Consider the following 14,882-nt stretch of genomic DNA (forward strand, 5'->3'; position numbering starts at 1 on the left):
TTGCACGAGAGGGTACAGAGGAGATTTAAGAGGATGTTGCCAGGACTGGAGAATTTTAGCTATGAGGAAAATGATTGGATAGGCTGGGGTTGTTTTCTTTGGAATTGAGGTAGGTGAGGGGAGACTTGATTAAGGTGTATAAAATTATGAGGGGCCTAGATAGAGTGGATAGGAAGGATGTATTTTCTCTAGCAGAGAGGTCATGAACCAGGAGGCATTGAGTTAAAGTAATTGGTAGAAGGATTAGAGGAGAGTTGAAGAGAACTTTTCTCACCCCAGAGGGTGGTGAGGTTCTGGAACTCACTGCCTGGAAGGGCGGTAGAGACAGAAACAATCATCGAATTTAAAAAGTACTTGGATATGCACTTGAAGAACCGTAACTTACAAGACTACAGATCAAGAGCTGGAAAGTGGACTTAGTGTGGATAGCTCTTTTTTGGCCGGCACAGACACAATAGGCCAAATGGAATCCGCCTGTGCCATAAATGTCTGAGTCTATTTCCAGTTCATGCCTATGTGTAACAGAGAAGCCTACTTTTAGATTCTGTCACATTGATGGACTGGTGCTGTTTGATCCACACTGCTAGCTGTTGCTAACTATGTGGGTTGTACAGCTTTACTTTGAGCCCAATAATACATTCTTGCACTACAGCAGGATAGTTTCTTAAACAATCAGAGTATACAGAAAATATGTAAAAACTGACAAGCTTAGATCATGTTTTTTTAATGGTTTTTTAATCCTTTTCTTGCTCGTCCTAAACATAATGTGAAACATAGTAGCAGGGATCAAAATTCACAGTAATCTCGTAGCTCCAGGCTACCGAAATATTTCTCAAGCCATCAAATTATGAGCATCAGAAATCCAGTTGGCTACCCATCTCTAATGCACGACATTCTACTGAACATTTATTCCCATTTCTACAAGAACCCCCTCCCCACAAAAATGATAACATCTTGATTATCTTACTAATACTCTGCTCTGTCAGAGCAGAACTAAGTGGGTGCATATATGTTCTTGGAGCTTGATGGGGGAGGGGTACAGACTTTTGGCGATGTTAGTGACTTTTGGCCAGGAGAAATCTGGAGTGTTATGAATGATTTCCACCCTCCCCCACCCCTTTTCTCTACCACTACTTTGACACTTGGGTTTCCCAATGATACGCCTGTGTGATTTACCTCTCAACTCAGAGCAGTTTCAAAGATGTAACATGGTTATAGAAAAGGTACAAAAGAAGGATTTTGAATACTACATCATCTTCTCCTCATGCCGTGTCGACGTCCTTATCTGAGCTGACCGTGTGATGTAGAACCTGATGGTCCCAGCCCGCTGTACTGAGTAGATCTGAATTCAGAGGTGACCAGCATACACTACGAACGAAGTCCTTGTGCGATTTATCCCTAAACCTAAAAATAATTTAAAAAAAAGAATATTTATGTTCTACTTAATTTATGGGCAAACACAAGAATGCTTTTTTTCCTGCCAGTTAAAGTAATCAATCTCTGCGCAGGTTCTGCCGTCACTTACACTTCCGAGAGGTTGGCGTCAACAACAGCCAGTGTACAGTCCTCACTGACTGAAGCCAAAAGGGGAGAGCTGCAAGATAAAAAGTGAAACATCGCTCAGTCAGACAAAAGGGTTTCCCCTACATCTCCCTCTCTGACATTAGCTGAAGACTAACCCCGTGTATTTAACAGCCTCTGCAGGTTTTAATACATATTTCTGTCAAAGTTGTGGAACAACTTTCGGTGAATTTGTAACGTGAAATATTAAATCTGTCCAATGTCACATTGTTATTCGGGAGGAAAATTGAAGGCTAAAGGGATATTACTATTTGGATGTACCCACACCTTTCTTTTACTTAGATGAGGAAAACAAAAAGCCAGGGGCAGAGTTTTCCCCGTAATTAGTAATACAGCGAAAGGTGGCAGTAGTTTCGGAAAGCTGCCTTCTCCAAATAAATTGAATAAAAATGACTTTAGCTTCGCTCTTGTGCTGAATCACTAAAATCGATAAGTCCCATGGATTGTTGAGACTTATTATTCGTGAGACGAAAATTGAAAACCACAGATAAGTGAATTATTATCAATTAATTTAAGAGCCTGTTATCTTCTAGGTGAGCCTTTGCAATGGGGATTATTCTCTCCTAAAATAAGTAACAATCCTTGCCACTAATCAGTTCTTGCCATCCTTTCACCAACACAGCGGATGTCACTGGCACAGTAATGTTCATCCGCTATGAATCTTTTAAACAAGCCATCCAATATTTATCAAGGTAGCTATCAAATTACCTGTGTGAGGAAAACTGCAGCCCAGAAACAGGTCGTGAATGGACTGTAGATTTCTGAATAGAATCAGCCTGCTTCTGTAAGCTTTTTACACCAACAATTCCACTTTCAGTTCCTGTTAAATTAAATAATGTAGCTTTAGAAGAACAACTAACAGAACTACAGTGTTGCTTTCTAATTAGTTTCCCCTCAGATTTATATTAGAAAAAAGATAGAAAATAAAATCACTTGATCTTGATATATATGTAGCTTAAATCTAAAATAATTAAAATATATTGATCAACATGTACTTTCTTATTTTTAGTTGTGAAAAAAGCCATAATCTTTTATAATAATAAACATAAGGATACATAAACTGTTAGAAAGCAGAACAATCAACACTATTTATTACTTTCCATTACATATTAAAATAAGAGTTCTATTAAATATGTGTTTTATATTAATCAAATATAAAATGGACTACATTCTAATGGAAATCAGATAAATTTAAGTACGGGATAATGCAAATTAAAAACTTGTGACTAAAATATTAATGAGTCGATGAGATTTCATAATGGCAGATTATTGCAGAAAAAACATCATTTTATGCAACTTAATCACTTTATTTTCTAATATTTCCCCAATTAAATCAGGCTCTAAATGTATTTATTCTACTCTCCTGGGTATGAGAATGTGTCAAGGAGTGCAAATTCTGAAAGGTCGTTGGAAACTACAGGCCCGATTGACAATTATTTATTTCACATTTTCTCGTATTCTCAACAACCAACTGTTCAAAAATAGTTCTGAATAACAATTTGTTTCTTCTCACAAATGCAACAAGAATTCATTCAATTAAATAATTTAGTGAATTACCACACTATAAAATTTTTATATCGATTACAAAGTCATAAAAATAACAGCAATGGTGTATTAAAATATAATTTATACAGAAATGCACATATTCAAATTGCAATGAATTTAACAGCATGTTCCAAGAGTCTAGCACACCTGGATTTACAAGTAGCCTATCCCTCAAATCGCATGCCAACAGCCAACCTTTCTAACTGCCTAACTCAGTGTCTATAATATTAACACAGGTTGAAGTTGAAAAGAAATAAACTGTAGATTCGGAATCACATTACCAAATGCAATGACTTGGTCATTCTGTGGATGCCACGTAACGGTGGTTGGAGAACAGCACAATATCCCCGTTTCTGAAACCAAATTTAACATTTAGAAAAACATGTCATGAACTGTGATAACAGTTAAACTTACAATACAACAGAACTACTCTTCCCGGTGTTGAAATTAGCCCATCTTATTCATGTCAGCCAGTGGCTCAGTGGGTAGCACACTCGCCCCCCGAGTCAGAAGGTTGTGGGCTCAAGTCCCACTCTAGAGACTTGAGCACAAAATCTCGGCTGACACGCCAGTGCTGCACTGTCGAAGGCTCCATCTGTTCTCAGGTGGATGTAAAAGATCCTGTGGCACTATTTCGAAGAAGAGCAGGGGAGTTATCCCCGGTGTCCTGGTCAATATTTATCCCTCAGTCAACATCCCTATGAAGCAGATTATCTGGTCATAATCACATTGCTGTTTGTGGGAGAGTGCTGTGTGCAAATTGGCTGCCGCATTTTCTACATTACAACAGTGACTACACTTCAAAAAAGTACTTCATTGACTGTAAAGCGCTTTTGACGTCCGCTGATCGTGAAAGGCGCTATATAAATGCAAGTCTTTCTTTTTTTCTTTCATGCCTTCTAAGGACATCAGAACTGTGAAACGCCATGGGCTGCAATTTCAGCTTGTCGCCGCCTCTGTTTGTGCCTCGCCGGGGCATTTGACGGCGAGTTTGCGGGGGCGCGGAGCAGTACCGCCGGGAGTGTCGAGCCGGTGTGCAACGCTCCTGGTTGCGACACCGTCTCGATATTTGTTTCGCGCCCGATCCAGACCCCCCCCCCGCCTTTTAGACAGTGCGCACGCAAATGAAATGCAGATAGCAAGCCTACAAATTGAAATTACTACTGATCAAACACAGACATCACTAAATGGAGGCAAGATACACACCAATCCGCAATGCTGGTTTGGAATTTCTTCTGTCCCATAGTAAAAGTCTCCTGTCCTGAAAGAGGAAAATCAATCGAAAAAAAGGGGTTGTTTTATTTAAAGTACTTGCTGAGTTATATCTCTATCGGCAGACAGGGTTGAACCAAGGTAGGGGTACACAAATAGCAGACCAGAATCCAAACCTCCAGTGTTACAGGGTTTATTAGGTGGACATCCAAAAGTTTCAATCCATACCTTTGGTAGCCTAATTTTTACACTACCCTTTTATTTGTATTTATATTTTAAAAATATTTTATTTACTAAGCAAAGCTACTGAGAAACATAATGGGCTCATTGCTTGGTGGAATGTTATTAGCTGCCATTACTATATTATTCTAATGTGCACTGTCTATGGATCTCAAATAAAATCTCTTGGTATACAATCAGACAATTTGAATTTTGATACTAATGATCAGGAGTTGATGTGCAAATTTAAATCTGATGTTAAATCAGAAAATAGTCATAATTCAGTTTGTTTTAGCCTTCACTATGTTAGGGCAGGATAATATACTTCTGTCCAGTGCTTGTATTATTGGCTGTTATCTCTCAAGAGATATGACAGCACACATCTCCAAATGCCAACGGGCAAATATGCCACGTGATGTCTATAGTACGGTGCTTAGCCATATTGGACGGTCTCAAATCTACGCTGAGTTACTGATGTCAACCAAGGCAGCAGTGAGTTCACCAAAATTGGCCTCAGCTTCCCAGATCTGAGGATAGGGAGGAGGAAATAATCCAGGATGTTCACTTCCCATTACTACCGAGCAATCCCTGCTGGGGAGAGTGAATGGATTTGAGTGTTTGTGAGGAGGCAGAAGTTTGGACAAGAATAGATTTAAGCTCAGATTTGGTACCTACGATTAAATGAGCTGCCAAAACTCAGTTAGCTGACACACAAAGAATGGCCACGTGCTTGAGGTACCAAAACCCCACCAGTGCATACTACCATACTACAGCAAGAATTACTGCTTTATGAGAGATGGGGGGAAAAAAAGGGAACAGCAGTAGGCCTTCAGCTCTTCGAGCCTGTTCCGCCACTCGATTAGATCCTGGCTGACTCCATTTGCTCATCTTTGGGCATAATTACACGTGAAACTTTTGCCTTTTTGGGGTATGTACTGGTTTTGTACAGAATCGAATGGTTGTTTGAATACTTCCCACTGTTTCTCTGTAGGTTTACTGTAAGGGGGTAAAAACTACAGACAGATGGTCACCAGAGTGGGTACTGAAGATAGTGAATTGATCTGACACGTAAAATGGTCCAGATTAAAAGGGCTGATCAGTATTAGGAGGTTGTGAGGAGTCAGAAGTTCCTCCACCTCAAGGTAAGGATTGTAAGATATTGCCTATTGACAGATTGTATGTAAAACTCGTTTATAAAATGATAGAAAATGGCCGTTTAACATAAAATGGAAACTTTAGATAGTTAAGACTTTAAAGGAACAGCATAGAATCAGGTTAAAGGGAGTAGCTTTGTTTGCGTGCTTATCTTATAAAGAATGCAGAACTAGCTATGAGAAATCAGAGCAAGGTTAACACCGTAGAACAACACATCGCAAAAGGCTGAGTTCGGCCCACCTGCAATAGAGAAATAAAGATGCTAGAAAACCACTCAGCAGCCAGTCTGATAAGGATTAACGAATCAATGTAACTCCGTAGATCAGTTGTAAGCCAACCGGTAATCGGGAACTAGTGTTCTCGAGGCCACCATGCCTTGAAAACTGTATAACTGTGCATGTAGAACCCTTGTTCATTGAAGGTTCATTTGGAACGCTTCCCCTGCATATGCTTGAATAAAGATCGGAGAAGTGAATCCAAGGTTTTGTCTGACTGATTCCGTGGTTGCCATATCATCATCATAGGCAGTCTCTCGGAATTGAGGAAGACTTGCTTCCACTCCTAAAGTGAGTTCTTTGGTGGCTGAACAGTCCAACACGAGAGCCACAGACCCTGTCACAGGTGGGACAGATGTACGTCAGGGGAAAGTGGGGAGGGGTAGGACTGATTTGATGCACGCTCCTTCCTGCGCCTGACCTCTTCACTCTGGCAGCGTTGAGATTCGAAGAGCTCAACGCCCTCCCGGATGCATTTTCTCCATCTAGGGCGGTCTTCGGCCAGGGTCTCCCAGGTGTCAGTGGTGATGTCGCACTTCACCAGGGAGGCTTTGAGGGTCGTTATATGGGCAGGTGTTGAATCCTTATTTCAGGGAATCCACCTTGAAGAGAAGACTTCTTTTTACCCCAACATTTACCCATCAATAGTTAAGGCCAGTTTATTTTTAGTCAATCCATCTCTTCAAAGTTTGAATTGCTTAAATTTAAAACTTTGGTTTGTGACTTTCTCTTCTCCCTCAAACTTAGTATCACATTTAATCACATCATGCCACTATTCGCAAGGGCTTGGGTGGGGGTCGGGGGCAAGACAATAACTTGACCGCGCGCATTATTTGTCATGACCACAATGCTGGCTTCAATTTCATCTAAGCGATGTATGGAGGATATGATTCAATTTTCTCAGCAGCCAATCCACGATGAAAGATCAAATTTCTCTGCACAATTGGCACTTACACAGATATTTACACTTCCAAATGTGCCCCTGCAATTGCAGAGGGAAAAGATCGGGCTCCATGAGTTACAAAGTTTGTTGTTTTTTTTCATAGATTTATACATCGCAACAAAATTTGAATGCTCCGAAAGACATTTCATACTAAATATGTAGTTTTAAGGGAGGATTTCTGCATGACCAGTAGGCAGACTGACTTTACAGTTAATACTTAAATACTTTTCAGTTTACCTGAGCACAAGAGAGGAAGAGATTCTCATTGCTGGGGCAGCCAGATACACACATCACAGACCCTGAATGAGCTGTATTTAGAAAGTCAATAATCAGTTAATAGATAATTAACAATTCTTGATCTAAGTATTTATATATCATTTAAAACCAATCCCCCTTGCTCACATTCTGTTTGCACCAAAACCCTTTCTACTGCAAAATTCTAACTCATTTAAAAAGTTTATATTATCATTTTTTTCCCCTCCTCATATTTGGGTATCCAGTTTTGTGCAGACCTGTGATTGAAGCTCTGCAAGCATTCCCTCTCCCACACCCCACTAACAGGAAGATACCATTAGCATGTGAAAACTAAAATTAATATTGGGTAATGCAAACCACAATTGTCAGAGCCGCATCTCAGTGCAGAATAACACATTGTGCATTACATGGTATAACATTCCTGTCAATATAAAGCTGCATATCATCCGACTTACCATAAACAATGTCACTGAAGATCTGCTAGTTTAAATGTGAAAATAGAAATGTTGGCTGCAATTGATAGCTACACCAGTAAACTGTTGACTACAACGCTTTTAGAAGTGATATGTTTAAATGCTCTGTGCCTTTTAACCAAATGCAATTTGTGTACCTTAGGGAACAGTATTAACTTTACATTCCATTGGAATTAAACTGATTTGAATAATGAAGCAAGGAACACAGTTATGATGAGACAAAGATTAAAAACGTGTTCTGTACATCCTGACTCCCCAGTATCAATTAATGATGGAAAACAATTGATCTGTGTCGGAGCTTATGCTCAATCGTGACAGTGTGTCATGCTAAAATACCCCAGCAAGCCTTTTCACAGGGTTTATACAAGCTAATTTAGATCCTATGTATTGTGGTGTCAAGCTAATATAGTTTCCATCTTTCCCTTTCAAGTGAATCAAGTGAAGATCACTTTCAAATAATATAAGTTCACACATGCCCTGATCTCATTTTAAAGAATAAATACATTTTACTAGTCAATGCAGTGCTAACCTTACCGAAATCAGGAAATCCTATATATATATTTTGTTGGTACATTAACCAACAAATTATGCTTTTGTCACACAATTCTCTACTGACAGCGGTGCATAATTAAAATGTCTTTTGACTGATGGGCTTCTCAAAGTCTGCTATATAATGAACATACTCACATTTGTTTCATGCATTTAATTTATTGTGCCACACCGAAATATTACCCATCATAGAGATATCAGCAATGCACAATAATTCTACCCAAATTAAAATACAAGTGTGTGGCAGGTTCAATAATTGCTGGAGAGTGACAGAATTGCTCATACCATATCTGCTACTGCTCACCTTGGTAAGACTGCAACACGGTCTTCTGTTCTAGGTCCCAAATCTTCACACTAATAAATCAAAGTGCATGGTTATTACAGGTTAAGCTAAATCTTGCACAGTATATCCAGACTATCTTCAGCGTTTAATGTCAGTCATATGCACATTTACATTTACTGCAGGAATAAAACAATAAATTATAGCAAATTATACAAGGATCGTTTCTTTTTAAACTTACCAGCTTATTTATTATAGTCTTATAACTGTGAAATAAAGGGCTGGATTTTTGGGTCGTTTGCGACCCGGGTTTCACTGAGTTTTAACCCTCTGTGGCGAAAAATGGGGCGGCGAGGTCTTTTGCCTCTGGTCGAGATCCTCCGGTCGGGTTTTACGGCGGCACTTAAACACCGCCGGGGAGAACTGCGCCGGGTGTACAACAGCTCTCATTGTGACACCGGCAGTAGTTTCGACTCGCACCCGACCCATACGCCCCAAAAAACGCCCCACGATGACCGCCAGGAAAAACACAGTGGTCCAACCTTGCCAGTGGCGGTGAGGTAGATAAACCGCAAAAAAGGTAAGTTCCAGTGTTTATTCTTTTGTAGCGATTTGTGTTGTAAGGGTGTTGGCAATGTTTTCTGAATGTCTGTGAATTTTTTTTTTGTTTCTCTCCCCCTCCCCCCCGCAAAAGGCCCCTCTCGGAGCGCTCCTAGCCCCGCACTTTAGTCGATGAGGTTCTCGTTTTTGCACCGCAAAAGTCGTACAACGCCTACCTTCGCGTTCTGGCGCAGGGCCCAAATGACAAAAATTACTCCACCCAGCGCAAACGTTAATCAGGCGGTAAATTTCTCACCCCGTCTCCGTTTTCGCCCCAAAAACGGCAAAGCCAAAAATCCAGCCCATTGACTGTAAAATATTAGAAACATAGAAATTTACAGCACAGGAGGCCGCCATTTTGCCCCATCGTGTCCGCGCCGGTATTGTGCTGGTTTTAACTCTATTGTAGTTTTCTGATCTACTCATTAATTTGTTATGTATGCGCAGTGGCAGGATTCCTCAGAGTCAATGCCGCCAATGCGTTTTATATTTATATAAAGTCTGATTTCTCTTAAGTAATACAATATGCAAGACCTTTGCATCATCAATCACTTGCTCCAAAAGTGTTAATGAATTTAAGCGCTTATTTTATATAAAAATAGGAACTGAGCTGGGATCAGTGAACATTACAAGCCCCAAGCATTCTTTATTCATTTGAGACCCATAAGCAAAGTGTGATAGTGAGGGACTGTACCAGCAAGAGAACGTGTGAGAAAAGCACGGTTAGACGGTGTGAGAAGGGTGATATTACAAACCTGCAATCTAGACTGCCGCTAACCGCCTGCGTTGCACCAGAGAGCACACTCACTTTAGTAACAATGTCATCGTGCTCATATTTACAGAACTTGCTCACCATCAGTGCTTCACTCTCAGCCACCTCCCACAATTCTACAGCACCTGCAGGAACGGTTAAAAAAAATAGGGGAATTAAGTGATGGACTGACTTCTTCCAGCAAAAAGGTATAAACAACATAATGTTTGGGGCATTAACCATCATAGAAAGCCACTATGGAATATTACATGTTAAATGCCATAGTGTATACTCAGTACAAGATGATAATCCTGAAACAAAATCGGTAGTGGGTAAAATGATGGAATCAATTATTAAGGATGTCATAGCAGTGCATTTGGAAAGAGGTGACATGATAGGTCCAAGTCAGCATGGATTTGTGAAAGGGAAATCATGCTTGACAAATCTTCTGGAATTTTTTGAGGATGTTTCCAGTAGAGTGGACAAGGGAGAACCAGTTGATGTGGTATATTTGGACTTTCAGAAGGCGTTCGACAAGGTCCCACACAAGAGATTGATGTGCAAAGTTAGAGCACATGGGATTGGGGGTAGTGTGCTGACATGGATTGAGAACTGGTTGTCAGACAGGAAGCAAAGAGTAGGAGTAAATGGGTACTTTTCAGAATGGCAGGCAGTGACTAGTGGGGTACCGCAAGGTTCTGTGCTGGGGCCCCAGCTGTTTACATTGTACATTAATGATTTAGATGAGGGGATTAAATGTAGTATCTCCAAATTTGCGGATGACACTAAGTTGGGTGGCAGTGTGAGCTGCGAGGAGGATGCTGTGAGGCTGCAGAGCGACTTGGATAGGTTAGGTGAGTGGGCAAATGCATGGCAGATGAAGTATAATGTGGATAAATGTGAGGTTATCCACTTTGGTGGTAAAAACAGAGAGACAGACTATTATCTGAATGGTGACAGATTAGGAAAAGGGGAGGTGCAAAGAGACCTGGGTGTCGTGGTACATCAGTCATTGAAGGTTGGCATGCAGGTGCAGCAGGCGGTTAAGAAAGCAAATGGCATGTTGGCCTTCATAGCAAGGGGATTTGAGTACAGGGGCAGGGAGGTGTTGCTACAGTTGTACAGGGCATTGGTGAGGCCACACCTGGAGTATTGTGTACAGTTTTGGTCTCCTAACCTGAGGAAGGACATTCTTGCTATTGAGGGAGTGCAGCGAAGGTTCACCAGACTGATTCCCGGGATGGCGGGACTGACCTATCAAGAAAGACTGGATCAACTGGGCTTGTATTCACTGGAGTTCAGAAGAATGAGAGCGGACCTCATAGAAACATTTAAAATTCTGACGGGTTTAGACAGGTTAGATGCAGGAAGAATGTTCCCAATGTTGGGGAAGTCCAGAACCAGAGGTCACAGTCTAAGGATAAGGGGTAAGCCATTTAGGACCGAGATGCGGAGGAACTTCTTCACCCAGAGAGTGGTGAACCTGTGGAATTCTCTACCACAGAAGGTTGTTGAGGCCAATTCACTAAATATATTCAAAAAGGAGTTAGATGAGGTCCTTACTACTAGGGGGATCAAGGGGTATGGCGAGAAAGCAGGAATGGGTTACTGAAGTTGAATGTTCAGCCATGAACTCATTGAATGGCGGTGCAGGCTAGAAGGGCCGAATGGCCTACTCCTGCACCTATTTTCTATGTTTCTATGATATAAAATGCTCAAGTCTGCTTAATTATCTGCACACTCCTGAAAAACTCCTTTCTACAGTTTACCGGGCTTTAGATATTCATAACTTTGCCCAAAACTCAATCAAATTAGAAGACATTTTTGGAAAGTATCCAAAAACTTATGGTCAATCAATGAAAATGACACTGATTAAGATTCAAACTATTGATTTGAAAAGGATGATGATAAAATGCTACAGGAAGGAACAGAAAAATGGGCTTTATGCTGGATAACACCAGCTGACAATCTAGCACTGGTAGAAGCCCCAACAGCCAAATGGTCTCCTAGGCTGTAATTTCTATTACTCAATGAAGTACTTAAAATGCAGCCTTACCAGAATCAGATGCTACAAGGATTTCTCTGTCAGAAACCCAACATGTATCCACCACCCCTGCCTGCGTCTGGACACCAACCGTGCAGAACCCTTCATTAGGGGCCTTGAGTGGGTCTTTGAACAACCAGATAGAGCCCAGCCAACTGCGCCCAGATAATGTAGATGCTCCAAGTAACAGAGCTCCATCTGCAATCAAAAACAGATACAGCAACTTAAGTAGGTCGGAGAATCAAAAACATATCTGGCAACTACCGTGCTGCAACAAACAAATTAATGAATAATGAAGCAAAAATATTAAGTACTTGTAAATACAAAGATTAGTACATATATGAAAAGCAAAAAAGACATTAATATTTGAGGCACAACACTTTGTTCATTAATGAAAACGGAGTAGCGGGTGAGGGGAGGGCGAGAGAAAGAGAACAGATGCTACAATCACAGTAAGAAAGTAATGCACTGAATGACCTGCAAAGTTCTTAACAGAAAACTGTTTGATGGAATAAAGGATCAGCTCGGCGAGGCATCAAAAGATGATGCAAATAACGAAGATGTTAAAAAGACCCAAGAGAGGCCCACACAGAAAAAAAATGCAAGAAAATGGAAAGAGCAAAAATGAAAATTGAGGTCTGAAACTAGAATAGAAAATTGATAGAAAGATGCAGTAGGCCTACCAGAAAAGTGAAAACACAAGTTAACCTCGTCGTGCCTTTGTTATCTCTAGACTTGACTATTCTAATGCTCTCCTGGCCAGAGTCTCACCTTCCATAAACTGGTACTCATTCAAAACTCTGCAGCCTGTATCTTAACTTGCATTGTCCCGTTCACCCATCACCCCCGTGCCGCTGACCTACGTTGGCTCCAAGTCTGACAACACCTCAATTTTAAAATCCTCATCCTTGTTTTCAAATCCCTCCATGGCCTCACCCCTCCCTATCTCTGTAACTTCCTCCAGCCCTACAAGTCTTCAAGATTTCTGCGCACCTCCAATTCTGGTATCTTACGCATCCGCAATTTTAATCGCTCCACCACTGCCGACCATGCTTTCAGCTGCCTTGGCCCTAAGCTCTGGAATTCCCTCCCTAAACCTCTCTGCCTCTCCTCCTTTAAAATGCTCCTTAAAATCTACCTTTGACCAAGCTTTTGGTCATCTGTCCTGATATCTCCTCCTGTGGCTCGGTGTCAAAATTTTTATTGATAACACTCCTGTTAAGCACCGTGGGACGTTTTACTATGTTAAAGTCACTATGTAAATGGAAGTAGTTCTTGTTGTTGTTGTTAACACCCAGTGCATACCCCTTGCCAGAATTGCATTCTGACTAAGGGCTACACTTGAAATGTCAACCTTCTTCATTGGAAACTGACAGGCCCATCTCATGCACCAGAACCCTACCCAGTAATTAAAGAGCGAGGGAGATGGAAGAGAGTCTGAAATGCTTAAAGCCAGTGTTCACAAGATAGATTAGACCAGAAAGCTGCAAGATAAGATACTTTTCCTGAAGCTTGCATTGAGCCTGGTTGGTACAGTGTAGAAGGCCAAAGATGGAGACTCAGAATGAGGGAGAGTGAAAGAGGTAGCTTACTGCAAATCAGCATCACACTTGCAGAAGTCACCATTAGCACCCCACTGCTAACTCCAAGGTTCGATAACTTTTACAATGAATGAAATCTGGGATTTTTCTGTTTTATAATCGCTCAGTAGGGCAGCCCAGAACACATTTAATCACTAAGGAACTGTACATATGGTAATATATAAAACATAAAATAAAATGCTGGAAAACACTCAGGCCAGGCAGCATCTATGGAGAGAGAAACAGAGTTAATGTTTCAGGTCGATGACCTTTCATCATGTCTTTCGAGTTCATAAGCTTTTAACTATAGGCTAGTGATTGCTCGTTTCACTTCATGTCAAACAATTATGAGCATAGTAAATTCCTTTATCATTTGCATAAATGCTGCATAAAGGATATCCTAGCTTGTAAAGCAATTTCAATGAATTTACTAAGCATTTTTATGAATTATCCAATCACTACACATCTTTAAACTCAACATTTCAAAAGTTAATTTAAATAACGATGTCAGGGATTGCTGACTGTTACTGTCATGATGCAATTTCAGATCAGAATCGAGACAAGGGAAAACAGTGTGTGGGGTTTCTGTGCGGTCCCTGAAGGCTCACTCCTACATCCTAAAATGAGTGCTTAGCCCCCCGGTTAAAACCCACCAAAGAACGCTCAGAAAAGCATATCGAGATCCCCCCCTCAGTGGTGAGCGCTCCACAAAACAAAGCAAGCATTTTCTCCAGACAGTGGGCTGAAACATTACCATCTGAAGTCTGGCAGCGTCAACCCACGTGAAATAAGAGCCAGAGAGAAGTGTTAGCGGGCGCCAAGAAACAAAAGGAATCAGACGGGATGAAAGGATCCTGGCGCATTTGCTGGTTTTCAGAAATGCAACTTCAGTTTTAAATGACCCGAAAAGTCAAAAAAAATTGTTCTTACCAAAAAAAAGCGAAACTTTAAAGCGAATACACGGCAATATATATATATATATATTTATGTTGCGAAATATAAACAGCCGAGGTTTCATCCTGGTGCAGGCGAGAGGCAGGGATTGTAAACGAGAACAGTTCAGCCAGTGTTAGACACCCCTCCCCCTTGAAGCTGGGGCCGGCGCAGTGGTCGCCTGAAGCTCGCCGCGCTAAACACACTTTCCCACGCGTTTATCGCCATCTTATCGGGGGCTCGAGCCGCAGCCTCTCGTCTCCCGGTTACCTTTCCGGTAGTGAAGCGCGTCCAGGTGCCTCTCCATGCAGGCGGGCGCGTTGGGCGGGATGTGCCAGCGGTTGTCCATCCTCTCAGCTCGGCTCTGCTCCCGCGGTCCGCTCAACGCCGCGCCGGGCCCGCGTGCTTCCGCTCGAGCCCTCTGACCCCCTCACCCCTCACCCCCGGGCACGCCAGCCTGACTCTCGCGAGACTGCGTGCGCCCCAG

General features: G+C 41.5%; 1 protein-coding gene across 1 annotated transcript; it reads right to left on the reverse strand.

Annotated features, from left to right (window-relative positions):
- Positions 1 to 715: 715 nt before the first annotated feature.
- On the reverse strand, positions 716 to 14,838 carry LOC139227898 (methylosome protein WDR77-like). Its single transcript, XM_070859033.1, has 10 exons — positions 14,666 to 14,838; positions 11,895 to 12,080; positions 9,843 to 9,984; positions 8,512 to 8,561; positions 7,168 to 7,238; positions 4,333 to 4,387; positions 3,408 to 3,479; positions 2,290 to 2,401; positions 1,526 to 1,594; positions 716 to 1,404 (listed from the first exon to the last, which is right to left on the reverse strand). The coding sequence occupies exons 1-10, from the start codon at positions 14,742 to 14,744 to the stop codon at positions 1,263 to 1,265; spliced, it is 978 nt and encodes a 325-aa protein (XP_070715134.1). The 5' UTR covers positions 14,745 to 14,838; the 3' UTR covers positions 716 to 1,262.
- Between the last annotated feature and the right edge of the window lie 44 nt (positions 14,839 to 14,882).

The sequence above is a fragment of the Pristiophorus japonicus genome, chromosome 17 (assembly GCF_044704955.1).
Source record: "Pristiophorus japonicus isolate sPriJap1 chromosome 17, sPriJap1.hap1, whole genome shotgun sequence".
In the NCBI taxonomy this organism is placed as follows: Eukaryota; Metazoa; Chordata; class Chondrichthyes; family Pristiophoridae; genus Pristiophorus; species Pristiophorus japonicus.

Coding starts and splice junctions, on each gene's coding strand:
- LOC139227898 (XM_070859033.1), bottom strand. CDS start 14,744: ATGGACAACCGCTGGCACATCCCGCCCAACGCGCCCGCCTGCATGGAG. Junction 12,081..14,665: donor CGCGCTTCACTACCGGAAAG/GTAACCGGGAGA, acceptor TTTTGATTGCAG/ATGGAGCTCTGTTACTTGGA. Junction 9,985..11,894: donor CCTTGTAGCATCTGATTCTG/GTAAGGCTGCAT, acceptor CCGTTCCTGCAG/GTGCTGTAGAATTGTGGGAG.